The 27,866-nt window shown below is 41.4% G+C and overlaps 1 protein-coding gene across 1 annotated transcript in view; it reads left to right on the forward strand.

Annotated features, from left to right (window-relative positions):
• LOC124267780 (WD repeat-containing protein 19-like) overlaps positions 1-27,866 on the forward strand; it is a 49,504-nt gene continuing 21,638 nt past the window's right edge. The window contains 17 exon segments of the mRNA XM_046702761.1: positions 1-105; positions 1,248-1,339; positions 2,802-2,867; positions 3,131-3,256; positions 3,922-4,020; positions 8,747-8,960; positions 13,691-13,803; positions 13,985-14,066; positions 18,606-18,697; positions 19,686-19,926; positions 20,044-20,158; positions 20,513-20,619; positions 23,506-23,631; positions 24,074-24,223; positions 24,783-24,863; positions 25,487-25,625; positions 27,502-27,674. Coding sequence (XP_046558717.1) covers positions 25-105; positions 1,248-1,339; positions 2,802-2,867; positions 3,131-3,256; positions 3,922-4,020; positions 8,747-8,960; positions 13,691-13,803; positions 13,985-14,066; positions 18,606-18,697; positions 19,686-19,926; positions 20,044-20,158; positions 20,513-20,619; positions 23,506-23,631; positions 24,074-24,223; positions 24,783-24,863; positions 25,487-25,625; positions 27,502-27,674 — 2,097 coding nt within the window. The 5' untranslated portion in view covers positions 1-24.

Genomic DNA, 27,866 nt, shown 5'->3' on the forward strand with positions numbered 1-27,866 from the left:
AGTGCAATCCAATACAAAGCCGCCATGAAGGCCGAAATAGTAAATAGACGACGAAAGGAATATCGAGAACAAGAAGGAATAATTGGATCCAGTGGTCTCAACAAGGTCCTATAAATGTTGTATTGTATCGTGTGCATTTTATAAATTATTACCGATTGTGATCATAGATTTTAGTAATCACGCACAAAACCATACATCTTACGTCTTAGTTATTTTCTTTTGCATCTGTTTCGAACCAACAAATATCTAATCTGCCTGATATGTCTGGACAAAAAGTGAGACAAACAAACAACTCTATCTCTCTCTGCCCCTGCTTGCATCCAGGTTCGCGGTGAAATGTTCATCCCTTTACTAGTGGTTTGATTGTACCAAAGTTATGTCCCTTTAAGAAATCTTCAGCGTAGCGGACAATGCGCATGCGCAAAATTCCATCGCGCACCGGGTTTGTTTTGATGTTTCTATGAAACGATGAAGGTATTTCTTGTGTTTTAGACTGTCTTTGAAAATTGATTAACTGCATGCTAGCAAATTGTATGTTCAGACTTTAGTTTTTATTTTGTTGAAAGTAATAAGCAGACTTTTAATGTTTCACAGCGATGCAAGATATGACAATATATTTAGCGTCTGCTAGTGCTTGGTCTTGAATCATGCGATATTTTATGAAAGCTGCAGAAACTACAAATATTGTTTTCAGTTGTATCAACGACAAACTATATAAATTAGAGTTGCTACTAGTGTAATATTATCTGCAGCTAATGTATGGTCATGTTTTGACGTTTGACTCCTTGGACTTGATGGCTCCCGACTACATACCCAACCTACAATTTCCTTGGTGTTAAATATTGGTTATCTTCACTAGGTCCCCAGTAATTATTGCGTGTCATGTAATATTGGGAAAGACTTCCGCCTGTATGCCCCTTTAAATTTAATTCTTGTCGAAGCATATCACCTGAATATATATTCCTCACCTGATAACAGTGGGTTTAACATGTTTTTTTAATAGAATCTTAACATAATGAAAGACATATCCAACTTCTAAAAATAAATGCCACTCAAAGAATTTTTTCCTCATCGTTAAAATTTAGGGGGAATACTGGCGGAAGTCTTACCCAAAAGAGCATAAAAAATTACTAATAGGTTTTATAATATTGTGAACATGAAGGAAATTAGTAAATAAACAATGCATTAACTGAACATTTAGAAAATCAGTAAATAAGATATACCAAAATTTTTGTTGTCTGTTTCAGAGAGTTTTCAGTCTAGCCGATAAGTCCCATGGACAAGGGGGCATCTTCTACAGTTGGCAGAGAGCACATGGCAACTATCTGGCAACAACAGGGTACAGTTCAGATCAATCTGTCACATACAATGAAACCTCATTATCTTAGGTTTGACAAGGACACTTGTTCATTTTGTCCCTTGGGACTACATCTGGGCCGTCCATGGTATTGCAATAGAGGTCACAGGCCCTCGTGTCTTTGCGAAGATTAAAGATTTAAGAAAAAAAAGTTTTGAGATGACGCCCCACTCGAAAGGCTACACAGTACAATATATTATGACAAGGCCGGACACTTCGGTGTACCCCTACCCACCTGTTTTGCAGATCGCTACGCTACCATCACATACAATCGATTAAAACTTTTGTAAACATAATCATGGATGATTGGCCTATCGATCACCACTCATGGCACCTACCAATTCTTTATTGTTAATTCTGCAAGTCGATTGAAGCCCGATTTTAACTCTCAGCTAAACGATCTTGACACAAACGGATGACGATATGTCTGTACCAAACCCTCTGATTGGTCAACGCTTTCAAATCTGTACATTCTTTATAAATTCGCAGAAATTTTTATTTCCATCGACAGGCTTAATGAAAGAATAGTTTTTCGAGCAATGACTCCTCATAAGGAAGCATCAGTTGTAAAAGTCACCTTAACAAGCATGAACCAACCAGAGGGCTTGCTTCGACCACACCCCAGTTTTGTGCGGAATCATCGTCATCCATTTGTGTCAAGATCGTTTAGTTGAGAGTTAAAATCGGGTTTTAATCAACTTGCAGAAATAACAATAAAGAATTGGTAGGTGTCATTAGTGGTGATAGATAGGCCAATCATCCATGATTATGTTTACATTAAGTTTTAATCGATTGCATGTGATGGTAGCGTAGCGATCTGCAAAGCAGGCGGGTAGGGTACACCGAACTGTCCGGCCTTGTCATAATGTATTGTACTGTGAAGCATTTCGAGTCGGGGGTCATCTCCAATTTTTTATACTTTTCTTAACATCTTTAATCCTCGCAAAGACATGAGGACCTGTGATAGAGGTCTCATGATGACCACTGCATCAAAAGCAAATTTAATAAAAATCTGTCACATATAATGAAACCTCATTATCTTAGGTTTGACAGAGACACTTGTCCATTTTGTCCCTTGGGACTACATCTGGGCTGTCCATGGTATTGCAATAAGGGTCTCATGATGACCACTACATCAAAAGCAAATTTAATACAAATAAAGCATCTAAGTGTGTTTATTTTTGTTTTTGTATGGATGGGGATTTCCTTGTGGGATGAGATGGAAAACTCAGTACTCAGGTCGGCTGTGTCCTGAGTAGGATCGAGGTACTGACAGCACTTCATGGACACATGTTTTGTCTTGTGATATTCTGTTTATAACAATAACTGATAAAATCCATGGACACATCACAAGTTGCTGAAGTCAGCAACTAGTGCATGTCTCTCTGTACCTTTTCTGTGTGAGTAAGTGATGGGTTTGTTATAGTATGACTTTCTGTCTCAGATTCGACCATGCAGTAAGGATATATGATCGACATGGAGAACTCAAGGAGGAGATCAACCTGCCAGGGTGAGTACACTGATCAGCTCAAGAATAATAACACAGATGTAAACAATCATTTCACCATCAAATACTGTCCTTCCTGACTGTTCAACTCGCATGTCAGACGTTTTGTTCCTCTAAGCCTCCATTTACTACCAAATTACAACTACACCGACCTAGAATTTCATCTGAATGACTAGTCTCATTCAACCTATGCTGGATACTATTGTATGCAATTTCCAGCTAACTTCCGTTTTTGTATTGACACAAATAATGCCGGATTGTTTCAGGATGTGCACTGGCCTGGGTTGGGACAGTGATGGCGATATCCTTGGGATTGTGTGTGAGAAGTCCACAGCCATCATACTGTGGGATGCTAACTCTCACCGCACCACGCAGATTGACAGTGGACTCAAGTGAGTCTGTTAGCTTTGTAATCATCATAAACATGGTAACATCAGATGTGCCAGTATTGTCAAAACGTAGTGGTTATACTGTGAAAAGCCTTTTATTTTCATATCTTCCAAAACATGTCTGGATATATATTTGCCATCATATGCAGGAAGTTGTCTTGGATTCTTGACAAAGTAATTTCGTCTGCAAATTTTGAAAAATGTACGCAAAATTAAGTGTTTAATATTTCTGAGGTATTTAAGCATTCTGCCTTATTGTTTTGTAAGAGACTCGTCCTGTCCATTGATCCTGTTATCAGTAAATACAAGTTCATGACAAATCTCCTCGACTTAGTTGTGATTATGTCAACAATGTTATCATGTTTTTGGAATATTATAGATTACATTGGGGGAAATGTTGCAGTACATTTGGGGTGCTTAGAAAGATTGCTTACAGATAGTTTAAAAGTTGGTCAAGATAGCGCTTATTGGTTCAGAGCACTTGATACAGCAAATATGTGTCATGATATTTAGATTGTCAGGATAATTCTCTACTATAGTATTTTGTAGTTCAGTGGTTATTCCTGTGCTTTACATTTCAGAAAGTAATTTGAGTTCTTTTCTCTAAGTGGAATATTTGATGAACATGTTTCAATATGTGATATTTCATCTTCATCGTCAAATTTCAGAGACACCATGACCTTCCTGAAGTGGTCCAACACTGGTCCCCAACTTGCTGTCGGTACACTGAAGGGGAACCTCATGATCTACAATCATCAGACATCACGGTACAGCCCTTGTACAGTTGTATCTTATCACTCATAGACAAGGCCATTGACCTTGGACAAGTGAAATTCTTGATGGTTTCCCAGTGTTTGGTGTTGGTCTGTCTGTATTCTTGGTTAGAATTGGTCCTCATGAACTTGTGATTGTTGTAAGAGGTTGCTTAGGGATCAAATGGTCTTTGATTGTCAAGTCTGTACCTAAGTTTATATGCAGGCTTGTGGAAACTCGAGATTCTTTTTCAGAAGAAGTCCTCCTTGGGGTACATATAAGCATTTAAATGTCAATTTTAAATCCTACGACAGTTGTAACTATATTTTTTAATAAAATATTTACAAAGCAAAAAACTCATTCTGTCTTGTGAGACCACCCCTACAGGGCCCCACCAGACCCCCTACAGCCAAGAGCAGGTAACTCTCGCCGTCTACCTCGTACCTCACTTTTCATGCTGTCGTTCTGTTGAATAGACGTGTGTGGTGTTCATTTCTAGTTTGCTCTCCTACCGATACAATGAGTGTAAAAGAGTCTCAATCTGTATGTATGGTTCCTTTCTTTACGCACGGGCGTTAGATGGACTTCATATGTTGATATTCTCATTCATCTTTTGTTGTAACTTTGCCGTGGGTTCTCTGTTTTCCAGCCTTATGGCAGGCAAATTGACGGACCGTGTGATCTTGGTTTTCCTTGCTACATGTTCTTGGTAGCTTGTAGTAGGGAGTTCATATATTATGTTTGCATATTCTATGGTAGGCTTGCCTAAATTCTCTCTCTTTTCAGCGAATTTGTGGTAAGTCGTTGTTGAGTAATTTTGATAGTGTTTGTTTCGTATTACTCAACTTTACTCACTAGTATGTACACGCAGATGCGGCTAGCCTTTTTTCTGCTTTGCATTGTATGTTTAGTATTTAAATGGCTGTAGCTTGTAGCATTTAAATATCGGTCGTGCGTTTTATTTGTTGCTATTTTCTTGTGTTTATATGTTTGCTGCTTCACAGTTCCTGCTAGTAACACTGGCATGGTTCTGTTTGTTGCAGTTTAAGCCCTGTGCGTTGTGCCGTGCACACTACCGCCACAGGATGGTCACAAGGTGTGCCTCCGGTGTTTAGCCGAGGACGCTCATGACGATCAAGAATGTTCATAATAAGCACCCTTGCATCAATATTCCTGTTACATTATGTTGTGTTATGTTACACATATACACATTTCATACGTTTACACACAACGTGGCTCAAAGTGGCCAAGGTTGTGTTTTTTGCCTGGGTTTCCGTGCCTCACAAGCATTCTTTCAGGCACGCAGATTTTATGCTTTTCACTAATCTGCTTCAGGCGGGGGATAGTATTTGATGAAAGGTTTCTAAGGAAATCCCTTTATCGTTTATACGCCTCCCCCACAAACAATGTTGCTACACTAACGATTGATTTCTTACTTATAACAGCAGCGGAGATCGCCGGGTCTCTGGGTGGCATCTGACGGAGGTCAACTCTCATCTGGCTAGGGACTGCATTGTAGCTGTGCCAGCCAAATGATGAGTGCGGTTATGGGCCTCTGGCGCCCGGGACTGTTTCGAGGAATACGGAAGTCTGTCGAGCTTCTCATTAATTCCTCAGGTGCCCAGGCACCGGCAAACGTTATGTTGTCGACTGCAGGGGTTTACTGTATTCTGCCACAAACCCCGGTCGGAGCGATGCACACCAGTGTCGGTTTCCCGGGAGGAAAATGTGGGGTTTGACTCCATTTATTTCCTCGTTGCCATTAAGAACGGAATGTTCAGACCCATTCTCATCTGAGACCTGAACAAGTTAATAGAGGTACTGTCCTTCAAGATGGAGACACCGCGTTGGTGATCTCATCTGTCGAGACAGGGGATTGGAGCACGTCAATCGACCTCGAGGTCGCGTACCTCCTTGTTCCATTGCACCCTGATTTCAAGATTTACCTTCGGTTCTTGTTTGACGGGACGTGCTACCAGTTTCGTGTGCTCCCCTTAGGCTACATTACGGCTCCAAGGGTGTTCACCAAATTGAGGTTTATTACAGGCCAGATAGACAGATCGCAGTGCCGTTGTTGTCACCCGTACCTAGGTGACTGGCTCATCGTGGTTTAAGAATAACTGTTGAGTCTGGGAACCTCACGATCAGTGTTGGTCACTCTTACGAAACTGGGCCAAATTGTCAACCTCACGCAGTCAGATGGACAGACGTCAGGCGTCTCTCCGAGGGGCTCCCCCTGGAGACACCGTTGCTCTTAGTCCAGCCAGATACATCCCTACTGGGTTGGGGCGATGTTCTGGGCGACCTGCGGTCTCTTGACGACGAAGTCACAACCTGCACATCAATGTGCTGGAATTGACAGCAGTCAGGTTGGTGTTCGATTCCGCATGCCAGGATTTGAATTACCTTTTCGGCCAGACATTCTCACTCTGAACGGGGCGCCACACCCGAATCCTCGGATTCACTGGGTGGCTTGGCCTCTGTCGGGTCTAACCCCCAGACACAAGGAATTCCTGCAACCGTTGCAGACACAATTCTGGCTTCGAGGCGGGATTTGAGTCCCGTTCAGTGTGTTCATAGGTGGGGCGCGCTGGTGTGCAGATAAGGGGATTTCATAATCCCTATTTTGTTCGGATATTACGGAGTTACTATAACCTCGTTTTGGTTGAGAGCCTTATGACCTCCACCATTCCCGGGTGCTCCATGGCTATTTCCACGTTTTACACCTCGTTCGATGGTGCTCTGCCTAGGCAGCACCCTCTCGTACAGCGCTTCGTAGCTGGCATGAACAGGGTTTGACTGCCTCGGCGGCGACCCAGCTCACCTTAAAATTGCCAGTTATTCTCAATTGGCTGTCTGGCCCTGACTTTTCAAGTATATCGTCTCTCTCACTTCACTTGTTGACGTGGAAGACGGCTTTACTTGTGGCGGTGAGCTCTGGTAGAAGGGTCGGGTACATCCATGCGATACCCACTGACCCGACACTGACAGTATTTTATACTGATCATGTCCGTATTCGCCTCCCGGATACCTACCACTCTCAGTTCGATATTGCTTTCCACGTGACTGCTCATATCGAACTTCCACCCCTTACCCAGCCTTCCACACCGGGGACCAATTTTTCGATTGCTCACCTGTGACTGTAACAAACAAACGAAAGGGATCCGTACAGGTACTTATGTGTTCTTCTTTGGTGGTGGGAAGACTGGGGAATCTGCTAGCAAGCGGACTTTATCTCGTTGGCTCGTTTCCGTAATTGTTCGGTTAAAATGCTAAGGTTTACTTTCCCCCGAGGGGTTGAAGGCAGACTGGGTAGGGCAGATGCCGCTTTGTTGGCAATACACAGCGGCACTGCTCAATGAAGAGATTGGTTCTGTCGCTCTTTGGAGCCGGCAGAACGCCTTCCTTCGCCATTACCGACTTGACACGCATTCTAAGGAACGTGCTCATTTCGGTCTTTCGGTTCTCTCCAGTGGAGAGTATCCTGCTACCCTGACCAAGTTAGTAACTGGTCATTGGTATCAGTTCTGTGTTCAATGTCGATATGGTTCATATCACTACATCGTATAAGCCTTACCACCCTTTCGGGTTGGGTCGGGTTTGGGTGTACATACGTCCCTTACGTCCTCTTCACTTAAAGGCAAGAGGGCGGGGCCGGTTTTGAACGATTTAACCAGTTATATGCTATTAACCTGTCTTGCGAACCCCCCACGGGTCACTGTTTCATATGCCTCTCTTCGAGCCGCATGTCATGTGACCAGGTTAGTGTAATAGTGAGCCAACACATGTTCGGCTACGCTTTTCGCTATTCAGGGGATTTTTGTACGCTAACAGTTTTTCCCTCTTCCCGAGACTTCAGTATTTGGGAGTCTGTGTTAATCTGGGTTATTGGCTTTTAAGCCGAGAGTGTTTTAAATTTTAATGCGCTTTCCCTACCCTAGCAAGGCTATACCTCTCGCCCGCGCTTCTCTGGCTGGGGCTATATTAGGGTTGGGAGTTGTTTCGCATGTCCCCATACATTCAATTGTAATGGTTAGGGTGGGGTTTTATATCATTCAATTGATTTGAGCCAATTGATTGATATGAGCTAGTTCTAGTTCTAGTTCTAGTTCCCGCCCTAGCCACGCCCCTGCCTGATTGACATCAGCAGTCAGGTGGCTCGGTAAGTGTGCTTTTTCTATTTCCATATCGGTTGTAGATTTCACTCGACCACGGGTTTAGTTGTTGCCAGACAGAATGCCACTCCCGTCTCAAATATCTTTGGGAGTCTGTCATATGCTTATATGTACCCCAAGGAGGACTTCTTCTGAAAAAGAATTATACAAACCTGTAGAGGTTATGAATTCTTTGCGTAAAGTCCTCCTTGGGGTATGGCCACCGCTCCCCTCATTCTGTCTGACACGTTCAGCATAAAAAGTGAGGTACGAGGTAGATGGCAAGAGTTACCTGCTCTTGGCTGTAGGGGGTCCGGTGGGGCCCTGTAGGGGTGGTCTCAAAATACAAAACGAGTTTTTTGCTTTGTAAATATTTTATTAAAAAATATAGTTACAACTGTCGTAGGATTTAAAATTGACATTTAAATGCTTATATGTACCCCAAGGAGGACATTCTTCAAAGAATTCATAACCTTTACAGGTTTGTATAAATTTGGATGCCTTGACACTGATTGGCTGACACCTTACCTGACCTACGATTGTGGATCTTGTTAAACTGTATGTAAATCTGTGTTTATATTTTCAGTAAAATCCCAATTATTGGGAAACACATAAAGAAGATCACATGTGGTGCGTGGAGCGCTGAGAACCTGTTGGCACTGGGAAGCGAAGACAAGACTATCTCTATCAGCAATGCTGACGGGGACACACTCAGACAGGCAACCATCAGGGCTGACCCCGCTGAGATAGACTTCTCCGAGATGAAGGGGGATGAGAGGAGTGCCATTGGCCAAAACACTGTATGTTTTAAATAAGTAAATCTTTACCCAAAGTGTTTAATGAAATGTAATCATTAATTTTTCCTTATCCTGACACATGCTAATTATGCTTGTCTCCTTCCTCTTGCAAATGATAGTGGAACACTTGAAATCTCTTGAAGTTCCCTTCTAAAAAAGTGGACGTAAAATCACTCAGCCACGAGTAGCATCCCTTTCCTCCCTTTTGGTGCCCAAATGGTCACATGATCGGCCATATTTGTCACTCTCTCCTTCTTCGCCCCTGAGGACGGTTGTGAGAGCACCTGGGTCCCTCTACATAGGATGGAACCCTTCCTGAAGGCTCCAGAGGTTGATGATGACTACAAGATTATCATCGACTCCCGTCGGAGAACTTACAAGATTGAGGATAAGAAGTTAGTGCAGCTGGATACAATCACCAGATGTATTTTCTTCTGATTAGCCAGATCGAGGGCTATCAACGAAACACTCATCTCGAAGTTCAAGAATTCCTCCGCCTAAGAAGACCGGATGATATACTCCGCTCTACTAATGCAGAGGAGGGACCATCAGTTTATGTCGGAGCACCTAGCATCCACATCAGCGGGCTTGACTCTCCTGAGAAGACAAGGGTTATTGTCAGCATGCACTTGAACGCTTCACCAAGTCCTTATACAGAGCCCCATGGTCAGCATCTTATATCTTCGGAGGAGGAATTGAAGAAGTCGCCAGAGAAGTCTCTCACGACTCAAGGGAGGTTATGATGATTATATCCATCGACACCTTGGCTAACGTGATTCGTCAGACGTCCCAACGTTACTCCAATACATCTAAGTTTGCAGTAGTCCAGAGAGCCAGAGAGAAAAGAAGTATTCAAGCATGAAAGGAGGAAGAGGCTCCTTTCGTCACCCAACCGGAGCTCCTAGAGGTAACCCCGTAAGTGGCCGAGCACCTAGGGGTGCAAAAGGAATCAAGTGCTGAAGGCCAGGTTCGGAACAACTGGAGGTTCGGAACAACTGGAGTCTTCCACCCCCAGCCGTTCCTGTACAACCTTCGACAATGGATGGACGTCTTCAACGGTACTGGGAGAATTGGGGAATACTACAGGACGACTACGTATCCAAGATACTGCATAGAGGGTACAAGATACAGTTGGAAGCCACTCCGCCGCTCACAAACAACCCGATGGCCTTCAACTATGCAGCCGACCAGATAGAGAAACTGGACGATGCTATCAAGACCCTACTCGACAAAGAGGCAGTAGAAGAGATAGACCAAGATCTCATCACGCCCGGGTTTTACTCCCCAATTTCCTGGTACCGAAGAAGAATTCCAAGGAGAAATTTCGGCTCATCTACAACATGAGGAAGTTCAACCGGGAGTATCTCCGCAGACCAGCAAAATTCAAGATGATACATCTTCCTCAGCTCCGACATCTCGTTCGTCCAGCCGACTACCACGCCAGCATAGATCTGCAAGATGCGTACCTCCACATCCCGATACATCCAGACTTAAGGAAATACCTACGATTCCTTTTCAACGGACATTACTTCCAGCTGAAGGTTCTACCGTTTGGAATATCGTTGGCCCCCTGGTTGTTTACTCGATTGACCAAGCCCATCGTCACATATCTACATCGTCGAGGTCTATGCAGTGCTTTCTACCTGGACGACGGGATTCAAGCTCATCACGATCCCAGTCAACTCAGACTGCAACTAGACTTCACCATCAGGCTGCTCACTCAACTGGGATGGCTAGTGAATCTCCTCAAGTTTGAACTGGATCCGAAACAAGATCTGCAATTTCTAGGAATTCGACTCATCACACCAGTGAATCGCATAGTCGTTCCAGAGGATCGTTGGGTCAAGATACAACAGATGATATCTCAAGCAATGCATGCTCGGTCTACTCATCTCAGCTCAAGACATGACTCGCAGAGGGAGATTACAGTTGCGCCCTCTACAAGTATTTGTGAACGCCCACCTAGACAGTCTAGATCCGTTAATACTACCGGACAGCCTGAAACCATATCTCCTATGGTGGACTTGGAAGTCGAACGTTTGCGGAGGAACCTTTTTGTCAGAGCAACACTCATCTCTACGTGGATGCCTCCCTACAAGGATGGGGTGTGCGTTTTACATCAACAAACAAGGGTCAACAAGATCAACAAGTCAGCATCAAATCAGATTTCTCCTGTTCAGCATAGTCGATGACCTGAACATCTACATGAAGGCATGCCACATTCCGGGAGCAAAGAATGTCATAGCAGACGCCCTATCCCGTCCACTACAACCACCCCGACGGAATGGATGTTGCAGCCAGAAGCATTCCAGTTCATCAGACAGACTATAGGATCCCTACCAATAGACCTGTTTGCAACAAAGTTCAACAAACAGCTACCAACGTTCGTCTCACCGATTCCAGATCCTAAGGCATGGGCAACAGACGCTCTAAGCATCTCATGGGAAGGACTAAATGCTTACGTGTTTCCGCCTCCTGCACTGCTACCACAAGTACTACTGAAAATCAAGCAGATGACTACGTTGCAACTGATTTTGGTCGCGCCCTACTGGCCAGGGAGGGTATGGTTTCCCATCCTCATACAAGAACTCGGAAGTCCAACGCTGTAACTACCAGAGTGGTCGAACCTACACGTCCATCCACACACCAAGCAAGCTTACGGGAACACGACACTGTTCCAGCTACACGCGTGGAGCGTATTAAAGCTTGCCTGAAGACTAGAGGGTACTCCGCCAGAGCAGCGAAAGCAGTTACACTAGCTCTACACAGATCAACTCGCAACTTGTACGACGACAAGTGGCAGAGATTTGAACAATATGCAAAGAGGAAAGGCTTTACAGGGGTGAAAGCAACACATCCTCAAGTGGCGGAATACTACGACAGATGAGACACTTAAAAGGTTCAACACTCTCAACTTACTTAGCTGCCCTCAGTACAGTTATCACCATGAAAACGGGTATCAAGCTGACCAAAGTACCAGAGATTCTGGCACTACTACTACTCGTTCAAGTTGGAAGACCAACAAAAGAAATTTAAGTCTCCTGCCTGGGATCTCAACATAGTTCTACAACATCTCACCAGTGATGCCTACGAGCCTCTAGAATGGACATCCTTTAAACTACTAACTCAGAAAACGCTGTTCCTGATCGCCCTAGCAACAGCTGCAAGGATGTCAGAAATACATGCTCTGGACTTTGAACGAACGCAATTTGAATCAAGACATCGTGACATCGAACATATTGGACTGAGATGGGATTTATCGCCAAGAACCAACTGCCTGGTCAACCTGACAGACAGTTCCACATCCCAGCACTATCTACAGTCCTTGGGCCACAGGATACGCAGGATCTATCCTTATGCCCAGTCATCTTACAGAGAACTAAAACAAGGAGACGAAAATTCAAGCGCCTATTCATCCCCTTATCGACTGAGATGCCCACGGAAGTCTCTCAGACAGCGATATCGATCTGGATGAGAGCCGTTATACTAAGGGCCTATAAAGCAGCAGGACTTGAGCCTCCACGAGCCTCCAATCCACATGAAGTCAGAGCCCTGGCGTCAACACTTGCTCTGCATGGAAACAGCTTGATTACAACTATAATGGAGGGCTGCTTTTGGAGATCGAACATGGTGTTTGCCAACCACTACCTCGGCGACATTGCCACCGAAGACATCTCAGGCATTCACCAGTTTGGGCCACTTGTTGTAGCACAACAACTAACGGTTCCACAAAGGCACTGAGTAAATCTCACCCCCTTTATCACGTGACTTGTGAAAACCAACGCTCTGGAGAGCTATGGCTATAAGTCCATGCACACGTCTAGGACAGACTAGCATGAGTGATAGACCCTGTACTTGTATAGGACTTACTTGTACATGAAGAAGGGTCGCATCTCCACTTGATGCGCGCATCAAAAGATGGAGTTGCAATAGATAACTAATGGAATATTAGTACATATAAAATCCACACGAAAATGTCAGAAGTTTCGCAAGAAATCTGACAAGTTGCAGTCCCCCCCAGACTCATCAGAGAGAGGTTGAAAGAACAGAATCTTCAACAGTGCCGTCATAAGTTCCCAAGGGGGGTAATACAGGACGTAAATCTACAACCAGTGAATCCAGAAAGTGGCTTGACCCACCGACGTTTCCGACGGATTCTGCAAGCATAATTAGCATGAGTCAGGATAAGGAAAAATATGTAATTTTGTGACTAAAATTGATATTTTATACTTATCCTGACTCATGAGGTTAGCCCTCCCAACCTCCCCTCTTATGGCACTCTGGATTTCCCTGTAAATCCGGGTGTCTGGCTTACATACGGAGAGAGTGACAAATATGGCCGATCATGTGACCAGTTCAGTGAGTTGGGCACCAAAAGGGAGGAAAGGGACGCTATTCGTGGGTGAGTGATTTTACGTCCCCTTTTTGGAAGGGAACTTCAATGGATATCAAGTGTTCCACTATCATTCGCAAGAGGAAGGACACAAGTATAATTAGCGTGAGTCAGGATATGTATAAAATATCAATTTAAGTCAGAAAATTATATATTTTCTTGTGATTTCTTTGTTTGCATGTGTGTCAGTGGCTTGTTAAGTCTCACCTTTTAATGGAGCTTGATGTCATGTGTGTGTATAGTTTTGAATTTCATGGATTTTAGACAGGTGATTAATCAGCTGTATATTATTACAAATCAAATGTTGTACCTGTATCCAAGGCTGTGTCTGTTGTTCCAGGTCAGTGTTGTTGTGGGCAAGAAGACCCTGTTCCTGTACAACATCAATGACCCTGAGAACCCTATCGAGCTGGCCTTCCAACAGAGATACGGGAGCATCATTTCATACAAGTGGTCAGTCACAGGACATAGCTTTCACTGGGGCTTTGTGTTTTTCTCCCCACCATTCCAAAGGGCAGATTAGAATGACCAGAACTGTTTGTGATTCTTTTTTTAATTAATATCAAATTTGTAAGTTATAGATGACTAATTTTCATCCAAGCAACACAAATATTCAATATTCATCTGATTTCAGGTATGGAGATGGGTACATCTTGATTGGATTTTCTCACGGATACTTTGTTGTGATTTCCACCCACTTGAAGGAGATTGGTCAGGTGAGTGGCGTGTCGTCATGTCTACGCATGTGCTTATGAATGGGAATGAGGGAATGACAGTCTGTATTACCATAAGTAAAATCTGATAATCTGAGGATGTCGAGCAGGATTTTTTGTAGCCTGTTTCCATGGTGGACATCAACTCAGTAGCAACTCTGTTTTCCTATCTGGTGAAAATAACTTCAGATTTTAGTTGTATTTTTGTTTGAGAAATGTAAAGATAGGGTGTCATGCTTGTATCAATGTATTGCTGATATGTTGATTTGAATCACGCCTACCCTTGTTTCCTTTCTTGTGCTAATTCTTTCTATTATCAAAAAGTAATATGGATTTAGTAGGGCATTATCTGAATGGTTATCATTTAAGAGGCCCTGTGTTCTTAACACATTATATGACAGCAAAATTGAATTTGTGCCCTTTTTCTGTTAGATGGCTGGTTATCAATTTTTAAACCACTCATTTGAGAATAATATCACATTGGTTGCATCAATGACCCTCCTTCTCCAGGATGTGTTTGTTGTTTAATGCCACATTGAGCAATATTCCAGCTATATGGCAGCGATCTGTGAGTCACATCCAGGTACCATGAGCATCAATCAATGCAATTGGGAATCCCTGTACTGTTTATACCCTATTGCGATGAGCTGGTTGCCGAAGTTGACATGTATATGTTTAAAACAAATATGTGCCTTAGTTCACATGGTTAGCAGATGAACCATCTTTAACAGGGTTTGTGTGTGAGGGGTCATCCATATATCATATAGTAACTTTCTGTGGGGAGTGATTCTGGTTAAGAATACGTCCAAGCAGCCTTTTTTGACATTGATCCTGGTTGATGTGTGTGTGATCATACCAGTGTGCGAAATAGATTCCAAATTTTGCTAGCCAGTTGGGCAAGCTAGGCCTGAAAGTTACTGCCCACAAGATAATTCACTAGCCCGAAATTTGAATGTAGAAACTAAGCAAAAGATTTCAAAAAGGTAAAATACCACCAAAAACAATTGAAACCATGAAATGTCACTAGCCAGTTGGGCCAGTGACTGTCAAGATTTACTGGCCCGACAGGATTTTTCCTAGCCACGGGCAAGCGGGCCAGTGGCTATTTCGCTCACTGGATCATACCCTAATGGTTGTCATTTTGCTCATAATATCAACCACTGGTTTGCTAGGTACAGAACTGGTTATTTACAGGTTTCTATGATTACAGACTAAACAAAACCCCAATAAACAGTTGACTTAACTGTCATAGCTGACATGTATTCCATCATCATTCCTTCAGTAAATGGTAACACTAGTGTGATGTGCATAAGAAGGGAAGCGTTACTATCAGGTCCATTTTGTCAGTGTGTGTGAATATATAGCCATGTCAAGTGTTACTATGCATGAGTTGTCCTGAAGTGTTCCCCAAGAGAGCATGACTTGAAAGTACCTTGATGCTATTACAGTTTGCATCAGGTGTGGTTTTGACATGACATTATAAATCTTTAGCCTCTTCCTTCTTTAGGTGATTTCTTTTCATTGAACTACTAGCCTCCTCATCAAAGCCATAACATTATGATATATCAGCATTAAAGAGGAATAACTTTACACCTGCTGCCTTGGTGCCAAGTATTGACCTCTAAATATATATCAAAGCTTTCTTAAGCAGCATGGTCATGTGCATAACTATAGTCTGGATCAGTGGCCAGGAAGAAGGGTGCAAGGGAAAGGAAATGTAAAACTATCTGAAATGTTTTTAAACAGTGCTTATGGCATATAAGTTGTTGAAATACTATGAAACGTAACTAAACGTATCTCTCTAAATAAATAATATCAAACTATTTCCCAGCACACAACACTTTCATTGTATGACCACTGTCACCAGGGTGTTAGCGACCAGTACAACAGGCGTGAATTTTCCCCTCTTGTGCAAAATGTAGTCGTGTACATATAATTCTGTTTGGAATGCCATTAGTGAATTGGTGAAAAGGAAATGAGGGATCTAATATTTCCTAGATGGATTTTGTTTCTTTTTTCTTTAATCAGATTATTTGGAGTAGGGAGACTTACAGAGAAGCACCCAACATCCCCAGTCCATTCTTAATGTGTCAAGGCTTGTTGAAATGAAACACAAAACAAAGAAAATGTTTAGCTGAGTGACGACACTAACCACTTGTTTGTAAACATAATGGTCATTTTATTTGGCAATTTTACTTAATGCATGATGTAGGCTGCCTAGCATTGTGGGGAGCTGTGACTGGTGGCAGCCATGGTATAGAGATATCAGTGTACAGGCAAATGCTGTGGGGAGCTTTCATTGCTCACACAGTTTTAAGGGAGGGATGAAAAGTATTTCAGTAGGTGACTCCATCAATATGTGACGTCATTACTCAAACCTCAGCAGTTTGTTAGCAGAAAGGTACTCTGCAGTTGAATTTGTTCAGAAGTAAGTCAGCATCACAACAGTTTCAGTTTCTTTTCCGGACTTTGTGTTGGAATACCTTCAATGACCTATAAAAACATTTGTGGGGAACACCTTTTGCATTCTATCTTGCATGCTGTGAGGCAGTGTGATAATCAGTAATATATACATCCATGATGGACATTTTGTGTACATATGAAAATATTCCTTATCAAACATGTTTGTCAAATACAAAGGAAACGGTAGTTGACTTATATGTTTAGAAAAATAGTACAACAATATTTAGTGCATGCATTTTGTTGGAATCTGGGTATTTTGTAAAGTGCTCATTTGAAACCATGAATCATCACTAGTAACTGCAGCCACATGTCTAAGGGAGATAACTCTCATTTGTGTCAATTTCAATTGAATCGTAATTATCAATTTCCATGTCTTTAATGATTGATTGTATGCTACATGTTTTTCTGGGTTGAGGGCCTCCTTGACAACAAGGGCATTTATGTTAACAAAGTTATATTATAGCGAAGTGATGTAAGTTTCATTAAATCACAGGTTGTTGACAAAAGGGGCAAATTACATGTTGTCTCTGAGGTATGTATGCTTATATCAGTGTTGTGCATTTCAAGGTTCGGATTTGGTGCATGTTACATATTTATTCACTGACAAAAGAGAAATATGTCAGACACCGATTGCTTTGCACTTTGTATAAGAGCATGTTTGGACAAAATAGATTAATAGTGCAACAGGCAAATTACTTACGTATTCTGTTGCCATACAGAAATGGTTTGATGGCTTGCTTTGTATTACCATGATAACAAATAGAAATGGCATCTATTTGAGCAGGGCAGTATTTATCAAGTGAATAATTGATAATCAAAATAAGATTTCAAGTGATTCTCCTTTTGTGTTCTTTCATATTTTGAGGGTAAGACTTACAAAAATCAATTGGTTTTAAAATTTGTTTGATTTTTTTCTGAATTTAACATTTCTTTGTATGAATGTTTTTATTTGAGAATTTATTGCATATGAATTACGAAATTATGGCCCATATAACCCACAAATTGCTATAATATGTCTGATTATGAATAGTTTAAATGTCCGATATAAGATATGAGGAACTGACATGGCCATTATATAACATATGAGGAACTGACATGGCCATTATATAACATATGAGGAGCTAATATACGACTGCTTGAACATATGAACAGCAATGGCCAATATAACATATGAATACAAGGCACTCACTATAGATGGGTACAGGATCACCAAGTCACATTTAGTTTTATGATGTAAACAGATACTTTCTGTTCATCACATTATACCTAGTTCTTGTCCACATTAGGTCACTTGAGCGATGGGAGATGCATTGTTTGAAAAGTCTGCTGTACGTCAAACTTCAGTGTCTGCACTAAGTGCTTAAGGTTCTTCTATGTTTAGACTACTCTCTGTTTGTACAGGATGTATACAGTATATGTTCATCACAAACATGTCATAATCAAAACATGAAAACGTGTTCACAGTTTAAACTTGGTATATAAATTGTTTCTTGATGTTTCAAAATAAGAAAAAGAAATTGGGTAATTCAGTTCATTTGTCATTTTGGGTTCCTATTCCAAAATGCCCACCCTCTACTGGACCAGTCTGTAAGTAATACTAAATTGAAATAACATGCCATAGTTTGTGTTTATAGTATACATTGTTGTCAAAAAAACAGCAGTGCAAACAATGTATATAACTGCCTTGTAACTATTACTGAAACTATCCATCCATGCTGGATCTAAGTTTGTTCACTACATCTTGAATTTCTGACACAAATTTAACTCATTGTGTATGGTTTAGATAAGGGTGAGGCTCTGGTTCTTGTACACAGGGTGCTTATCACCACAAATATGGTGTATAGGTTTGTATATACCCGGGGTAAGTCATTATGGCTATAATTAAGGTCATAATGATGTAAAATAAATTGTATGTATAAAAAAATGCAGTAGTACAATTGTATATTAAATGCAAACTGTGTATAACATTTAAGAAATGTCTCAAAACGTTCATCCTCCAGTGATGGAAACAACCAGACAACAGAAAATAAGCATTTTAATTGGACCTTTTAATATTAATTTCCTTATGATGTTTTGTAGGAGCTGTTCCAGGCTCGGAACCACAAAGATAGCCTGGCTAGTATCGCCATCTCCACATCCCTCAACAAGGCTGCTTCTTGTGGAGACAACTGGTAGGTTGGTTATTTAATATCACATTTCAATGTGAAACAATGTGTGATGAAGTGAAATCGGGTTATGGTCATGTTAAAGAATGTCTTACACAGCTACATAAATGTATGGCTGCTCGTGATAGCCCAGATATTGGCAAGCTTCATTGTGCTAGCCCAGTGAGATACTAAGACAGTTCTTTTCACAGTTACTATGATGTATTTTGTGTCAGTCAGGTTCTGCTGATCAAAGGTTTCACAGGTTTGCCCCAGACATTAGACTTTGTCTTTTCCACACTTGTTTGTGGGTTTGATCAAAATTGTAAATGAATACAATGGCATCCCTCCCTCATGAAGCCGACATCCAATGATATCAGTCTATGACTTAGGCAGGGATGGACATGGGTCTATACATTTGCAAGTCCAAGGAAGCAGAGGTAGTTTGTTGGATTAATTCTATTGGCCTCAGGATGCCTTAGTCATTTGACATAATGACTTGAGCCAGCAGGCCAGTACTCCATTACACCCTGGTTGTAATCTGAACAGAACTCAATGTGCAGTTTACCACAAGGACATTTAGGTTATCAACCAGTCTCGGTTTGGCAGTACAATTTTGAATACAGAGCTGATGTTTATTGATAGTGTCATTGCTGGGAAGATTATTCAGCTTTAACAGTGTTAAATGAAACCTCTTTTTATCAGTTTCATAATCACCTTCCACATATTCTGCATAGATTTTCTGAATAAACTTTCTGATATTGTTTGTGTCCAAATAGGTTACCCATTGAGTCTGCCTGTTCTGTGGTTCCATAAATAATTGTCTCACATGGCAAAGTGATACTGAATAGATTGACGTACTGAAGTTGGTTCTTAATGTCATAATGCTTACTCTATTGACCCTGTGTTTTCAAGTTGTCCGATCAAGTCACATGTGCATTCAAAGGATCCTGTATCACACAAACATCATCAGTCTACTGATCATGTTCACTATCTGTGATTGTCATGATTCCAGCATCAAGATCCATGATCTGTCTGACTTGAAGGAGATGTATGCTATCATCACACTGGAAGATGAGAGAGGCCTGGACAAGATTGCCTGGACAGACGATGGTCAGCTGTTAGCTGTGTCCACTCAGAAGGGAAACCTGCATGTGTACCTGGCTCGGCTGCCTATGCTGGCCGCGGTCACTCAAACACGTATAGCCCATCTCACATCACTGCTGGAGGTCACTATCGATGACCTAGTCACTAAGGTATGTATGCAACCCCCTCAGGGGCATCAGTATTGGTCACCAATACTTCTTAAATCTATATAGGGAGAATTATATGTGGATTTTCAACTATATCTTTAACCATGTACATTCTTTCAGGAGCCGTCCATTACAATAGCTATTGAAGTGGAACCATCGTTTCTTGGAATTGGCCAGTACCATGTTGCTGTGGGGATGAACAATAGAGCCTGGTTTTATCTCCTTGGTGATGATGGTTAGATGGAGTTCACTTAATTCTCTCAACATGGATTTCACTAAAAATTGTACATCAAGGGTTGATTGCTTATTTCCAGCTGTCCCTATTCCTCTAACATTGGATGAACTTTTGTATAAACCCCATGCACAATGCCTCTAGATTAGGATAGTGATAAATTTGATGTTATTGTTTACTGAGTTCAGAACTTGTTTATCTCTTCATGTTAAACCTTATAGAAACTAATGTGCATGCACCAGTTTTATAACATTTTGTGACCTAGTCATATCTTTAGGACAACTGAAAGTTATTTGGATAACATGAGGATGCCCTAGACTCACTGATGGTTCAGACTACTGTGGTTCTCTGTGTCAGGTCCCCAGAGACTGAAGGACCGGGAGTACCTGGGAACAGTGCAGTCCATCAGTCTGAATGGCGACTACGCTGCAGTGAGCTTTGAAGGCAAAGTGCAGCTCCATATGGTGGGTTGTAGAGCGGTTTTGATGGGAAGCATGGGATGTTGGGGTAGGTGATGGGTAACGGGTGAGTAGGGTATAGTTGGTTAAGATACATTGTGGGTAGGTAATGTAGGCCAGTTGCTTGGAAGGATTGGTTATTGTGACGAGTAGAGGATGGTGTGTAGGGTAGAGTAGGCGAGATAGGAAGTGTATTGAAATGATGGATTTTGTAGGGTAGCCTGGTGGGTGTGTAGAATAGAGTAGAGACAGGTAAGGTAAGGATTGGTTCAGGCATATGAAAGATAGCTCAGACACAGGTACTTACTGTAGGGAAGGGTAGAATGGTACTGGTGGTTCTTAGAGTAGGAGGGATTCTAGGGATGCATGCTTGGTGGATGGGCAGGGTAGGGTGGTTGTCAGTTGGGTTGGGAAGGTTGATGAATGTTTGGGGTAGGTTATGACACTGGTGGGATGGGTTCATGTGGGTAAGGTTGGATAGTTTTATCAGCAACTACTAATTATGTTTTGCAATTATTGTAACTCAAACCAAAAAATTCAGAAAGGCAATTTTAAGCTTCAATTCTATTTATGAAGGTGATTGTTTCATTCCTGATGTGTGATCAGATTGAAGGGGAGACAACTGTATGAAGGTGATTGTTTTATTCCTGATGTGTGATCAGATTGAAGGGGAGACAACTGTATGAAGGTGATTGTTTTATTCCTGATGTGTGATCAGATTGAAGGGGAGACAACTGTATGAAGGTGCTTGTTTTATTCCTGATGTGTGATCAGATTGAAGGGGAGACAACTGTATGAGTTATATTCCTGATGTGATCAGATTGAAGGGGAGACAAGTGTATGAAGGTGATTGTTGTATTCCTGATGTGTTATCAGATTGAAGGGGAGACAAGTGTATGAAGGTGATTGTTGTATTCCTGATGTGTGATCAGATTGAAGGGGAGACAAGTGTATGAAGGTGATTGTTTTATTCCTGATGCGTGATCAGATTGAAGGGGAGACAACTGCATGAAGGTGATTGTTTTATTCCTGATGTGTGATCAGATTGAAGGGGAGACAACTGTATGAAGGTGATTGTTGTATTCCTGATGTGTGATCAGATTGAAGGGGAGACAAGTGTATGAAGGTGATTGTTGTATTCCTGATGTGTTATCAGATTGAAGGGGAGACAAGTGTATGAAGGTGATTGTTGTATTCCTGATGTGTGATCAGATTGAAGGGGAGACAACTGTATGAAGGTGATTGTTGTATTCCTGATGTGTGATCAGATTGAAGGGGAGACAACTGTATGAAGGTGATTGTTGTATTCCTGATGTGTTATCAGATTGAAGGGGAGACAACTGTATGAAGGTGATTGTTTTATTCCTGATGTGTGATCAGATTGAAGGGGAGACAACTGTATGAAGGTGATTGTTTTATTCCTGATGTGTGATCAGATTGAAGGGGAGACAAGTGTATGAAGGTGATTGTTGTATTCCTGATGCGTGATCAGATTGAAGGGGAGACAACTGCATGAAGGTGATTGTTTTATTCCTGATGTGTGATCAGATTGAAGGGGAGACAAGTGTATGAAGGTGATTGTTGTATTCCTGATGTGTTATCAGATTGAAGAGGAGACAACTGTATGAAGGTGATTGTTGTATTCCTGATGTGTGATCAGATTGAAGGGGAGACAACTGTATGAAGGTGATTGTTGTATTCCTGATGTGTGATCAGATTGAAGGGGAGACAAGTGTATGAAGGTGATTGTTGTATTCCTGATGTGTGATCAGATTGAAGGGGAGACAACTGTATGAAGGTGATTGTTATATTCCTGATGTGTGATCAGATTGAAGGGGAGACAACTGTATGAAGGTGATTGTTGTATTCCTGATGTGTGATCAGATTGAAGGGGAGACAGCTGTATGAAGGTGATTGTTGTATTCCTGATGTGTGATCAGATTGAAGGGGAGACAACTGTATAAAGGTGATTGTTTTATTCCTGATGTGTGATCAGATTGAAGGGGAGACAAGTGTATGAAGGTGATTGTTTTATTCCTGATGTGCGATCAGATTGAAGGGGAGACAACTGTATGAAGGTGATTGTTTTATTCCTGATGTGTGATCAGATTGAAGGGGAGACAACTGTATGAAGGTGATTGACTTATTCCTGATGTGTGATTAGATTGAAGGGGAGACAACTGTATGAAGGTGATTGATTTATTCCTGATGTGTGATCAGATTGAAGGGGAGACAACTGTATGAAGGTGATTGTTGTATTCCTGATGCGTGATCAGATTGAAGGGGAGACAACTGTATGAAGGTGATTGTTATATTCCTGATGCGTGATCAGATTGAAGGGGAGACAAGTGTATGAAGGTGATTGTTGTATTCCTGATGCGTGATCAGATTGAAGGGGAGACAACTGTATGAAGGTGATTGACTTATTCCTGATGTGTGATCAGATTGAAGGGGAGACAACTGTATGAAGGTGATTGTTTTATTCCTGATGTGTGATCAGATTGAAGGGGAGACAACTGTATGAAGGTGATTGTTTTATTCCTGATGTGTGATCAGATTGAAGGGGAGACAACTGTATGAAGGTGATTGTTTTATTCCTGATGTGTGATCAGATTGAAGGGGAGACAACTGTATGAAGGTGATTGTTGTATTCCTGATGTGTGATCAGATTGAAGGGGAGACAACTGTATGAAGGTGATTGTTTTATTCCTGATGTGTGATCAGATTGAAGGGGAGACAACTGTATGAAGGTGATTGACTTATTCCTGATGTGTGATCAGATTGAAGGGGAGACAACTGTATGAAGGTGATTGTTGTATTCCTGATGTGTGATCAGATTGAAGGGGAGACAACTGTATGAAGGTGATTGTTTTATTCCTGATGTGCGATCAGATTGAAGGGGAGACAACTGCTGCCACAGATGAGCGAGAGACCCGATTGTTTCCTGGGAAGGATGACCGAGATGTTCGCATCACCTGCCATGACATGACACCAGAGTTCCTCATCTATGGCACAGATGTATGTAACGTGCAGCAGAACAGCTAAACCATCTCATCATGTTTGCATTAGACAACTGTCATTTCACATATCATTATTATGTTTTTCTGATGAAAATACCTTCAAGCATTGTAATTTGGTAAATCAAATGTGGAATACATGTAATTTCATTACATTGAGATTTGCAGTGTAATAGATTTGGGAACACTATCTATTTATCTGGACACTGATTTGTGTGTGAGGCCTTATAGAGATTTTTGCATAAATATGTTTAATGCAGGAAGCAAAAAACTAAATAAATAGACTTCATCCAAAGTTCCTTGTAAAAATGAATCCCAAAAAATATTTTCATATTTCAATATTGAAATTGAAAGGGAATGTAATGGCGTGTTTGACAAGGAGTGTGCACTAACGGACCCTCAGTGATACAGATGTCTTACTTTTATGTCATCATTTTTTATAGAGAGGAGATGTCCGCTACTTCTTCATCGAGGACTGGCAGTTTGTTGTGGAGTACCGTCACCTGGCTGGCATCAGGAAGCTCTTCCCTGACCCAAGCGGCACCCGGCTGGTGTTTGTGGATGAGAAGACAGATGGCTATGTCTATAATGCAGTAAGATCATTAATGTCAGGCTTCTGCTATGTCAGTCTGTGCCACAACTTGTGGGAGTACTTTGTTCTTAGCATCATCTCAAATATTTAGTCATAATATTGACTAAGATCAGCTGAGAGTAACAGGCTGAAAATATATTACTACACTCTGGATCAAGACTTGTGGATTATGTCCCAGATTTGTTAGTCCTGTTGGGATTCCAGGGAGGAGTCCCCAGTACCCTTTGCTTGTTGTGCAGGCTGCATGGCATAGGAGTAATATGGCCTTGTACCATGATGGCATGGACCACTGTGCTCTATTTTGTATGCCTAGTTTGTTGTTGATTGTAGTGTTAAGGTCTTGCTTTCACATGAAAGTGTTAGGATGTCATATCTGAAATAGCCCTCACCCTCACACACATCCATCAGTTTACACACACACACATGGTAACAGCCATGCCCTCACACACTCTTGTCCTTACCCACATACATACCTCACACAGACACTGGTATTCCTTGTGCTTGAATACAGTGGACATGTGCTATTTTGATTCCAACCTTATGTGACCTATCTTGTTCAGGTGAATGACACAGTGATCGATATCCCCAACTTCTCAGCCTCCATCAAGGGAGTTCTGTGGGAGAACTGGCAGCTGGACAAGGTAGGCATAGTGCCAGCTCATGCTGTACTGTAATGTGAATTTAAAACATAGATATCAATCAATCGTTTCCCGACAACAAGCCATCACCATGATTCTCAAGACCAGAAATAGTGTGCCAATTAATCTGTACCTTAGTATGCAAGATAGTGTTGTTTTTACATACTCTGGATGTAAAACAGTTGTGACTGAATGTATTAATCTGTCATATGAAATTTATTTAAGATACCATTTATTCATTGTTTGTATAAATTTAGGCAATATCTTGCCTGAAGAGAATCACAGAGTATATCAACTCTCGATCATATACAACAATCACAGTCAGTTTGGAACTACTCATGCTTTGAAATGAACAAATCAAATAAAATCAAATCATGTTAATTTTGATTTTGAGGCCATCAGCCTGTGTACAATACAGTACCCCATGATCAACAATACAGGAGAGTAGCACACATTGTGCTGTGACAGGTGACAATAGTGATTTCCTATATGTTACAGCTACTTTGAATGACATGTCATGAATGATTTTTGGACCTTAGTTGTCTGAAACTTCAGATACATTTATAGATTTAACATTTCCTTTGTTGTGTGGTCAGTAGTAACACCCCTCCGTGGTTCTTTTACAGAGCGTGTTTGTGGCATATGACAGCGAGAAGTTGTACACGTATGTGTACTGCCGGGAGTCCGTGACAGGTACACCTGAGATCATGACCCCGATGTATTCCGGGGGCTTCATGGAGGCCCCTGGGATGGGGGTGTCAGTCTGTAAGTAGGGGGTTCAGGGCAGGGCACCACAGAGTTCAATACACAGTGGAGCACAGTTCAGAGAATTCTGATTCAACTAACTCGTTATACTGGCACAAGGTGGGACTGCAGGAGATGGTGACTTCACTGTTTTTTTGTCAACTGTTCATCGCCCAGAAGATATCTTTTTTATGGGGCAGATAGATGTAGTTTCAAATGCTTAATATGTTAGCGGATGAATATTCTAAACAGATATTTGTCACGGGTTTCAGCACACATCATTTTTATAACAATAATGAAATGGTTAGATAGACTGTATCTTGTCTGGAAGTATGCATTGTCTGTAGTCATTTGATATATGATTGACTGCAAACAATAACAGCAATTTGGACTGTGGCTTCTGAAAGCAATATCAGTGCAAACGTTATGTTGGGCGACCAAGGTGTGTTATGAGAATGCTTCAGTAAGTAAGTGGCTGCCATTTTCTTAAGACCAAAAGCATTATTGGGAATGATCTTGGTTGTCATTTGTAATATTTATCAAGGAAGGGAACAAACTTACAAATGGCTGTACATATTGTTAAATCTTATATATTTTTTATGTGAATCCAAAGAAATACACTTAGCATCTCAATATGCAACCCACTCAGATTATGTATGTGTTGTTGAAGATTTGTTAAAAGTTAACCAGTATATCAGTAAATACAACTGATCCAGTATGTAGTCTGTATTTAGGATGTGAATCAGCATGTAAGCATTTCACATTGTTGAAGTAAGATTTGGCACCAGTATGTACTTACACAGGTATTGTCTTTTCCAACTTGTTTTACTATTGGGAATAGGATAAACTGTGTGCCTTGGTAGCACTGATTAACTACACAGAAGGTGTTTAACTAACTGCATGAATCACAGAGTTGTCACTTGATGAACTAACTACCAATGTGAGGCAGGCACCCCAGTATAATACCATCCTCTATTTTTCTCTATGTCTCAATCTGAGCATTGGGGACATAGTTTGAGTCTCCATAATTTTCTGTGGAGAATTATGATCCTTTGGCAGTAACCTTTCATCAGTAGACAGAGTCCCTGATTGGCCCTGGCTGTTTTTCCTGGTTTGTCATCACTGTAGCCATGCTCATGGATTTCATGCTCAACATTTCTGGATCTGTCTCCAAGATATACGTTAAATACTGTTCAGAATGGCATTAAACTAAATTCACTTATTTATTCACTATACTTGTCTTGTGCAGATTTTAGTGTCCCAAGTATGTTTTTCTCTTAAAAGAGGGGCAGTAGGGTAGCCTAGCGGTTAAAGCATTCGCTCGTCATGCCAAAGACCAGGGATCGATTCCCCACATGGGTATGTTGTGAAGGGCCCGTTTCTGGCCTCCCCCGCCATGATATTGCTGGAATATTGCTAAAAGTGGCATAAAACTAAACTTAATCACTCACCCAATCTTAAAAGACGTCAGTGAAAGAAGGACTGGTTGTTTGTTATCAGTGAATCAACTGCTAGTGTGTCAATGTACTCTACCTAGTGGAGCACTTCTCTACTCCTCATACATGCCTGCCACTGTGCAGGGCTGAGGACATGACTGGAAACTGTATAAACACCCAAATTACATATGTTAGTTTCCATATTGACTACTGTGTTAAATACTGGGCTGCCTGTTCCATTGTATCAATCACTTAAAGTATTATTAATAAGATTGACTTACATGTTATCTAAATGTGTTTAATAAGTTATATCTATCTATACGACAGTATATTGAATAAATAATGTTCTTTTAAATTTCGAATTTTATGAATATAGCTTTAGTACTTTGACTCATGACATTTCAATAATGGAATCCAAGTAAGGGAAGAAGATTATCTTATATGACTGTGTTTACGTCCAGGTTCACAAGTCCTGTATGTGGGGGAAACCCGCCTGCCATATGGCCAGATACCGATCATGCTACACAATGGGGAGATAACTCTGCAGACTCAGAGTGGAAAGCTTGGCAACCTGCAGCTGGACACCCACTCTCATGTCTTCCATGAGAATCCCCAGGATCTGAAACCTGCTGAGGTCAGTTTTATCCAACCTTAAATGTTTGTAGATTATCGTTTTCACTATACCTTCACGTCGTGTCTGCATATTTTCCAGAACTATTGACATGTTAGACCCTGTGTGTAATATTTGGTAGTAGAACATTTTATTTAATATAAACACAATATTGTTGAATATCTTTGTGGGGTATTTTCAGCTATATATGTCTCC

The sequence above is a fragment of the Haliotis rubra genome, unplaced genomic scaffold, assembly GCF_003918875.1.
Source record: "Haliotis rubra isolate DU_JTF1 unplaced genomic scaffold, ASM391887v1 Scf1338, whole genome shotgun sequence".
NCBI lineage: Eukaryota > Metazoa > Mollusca > Gastropoda > Lepetellida > Haliotidae > Haliotis > Haliotis rubra.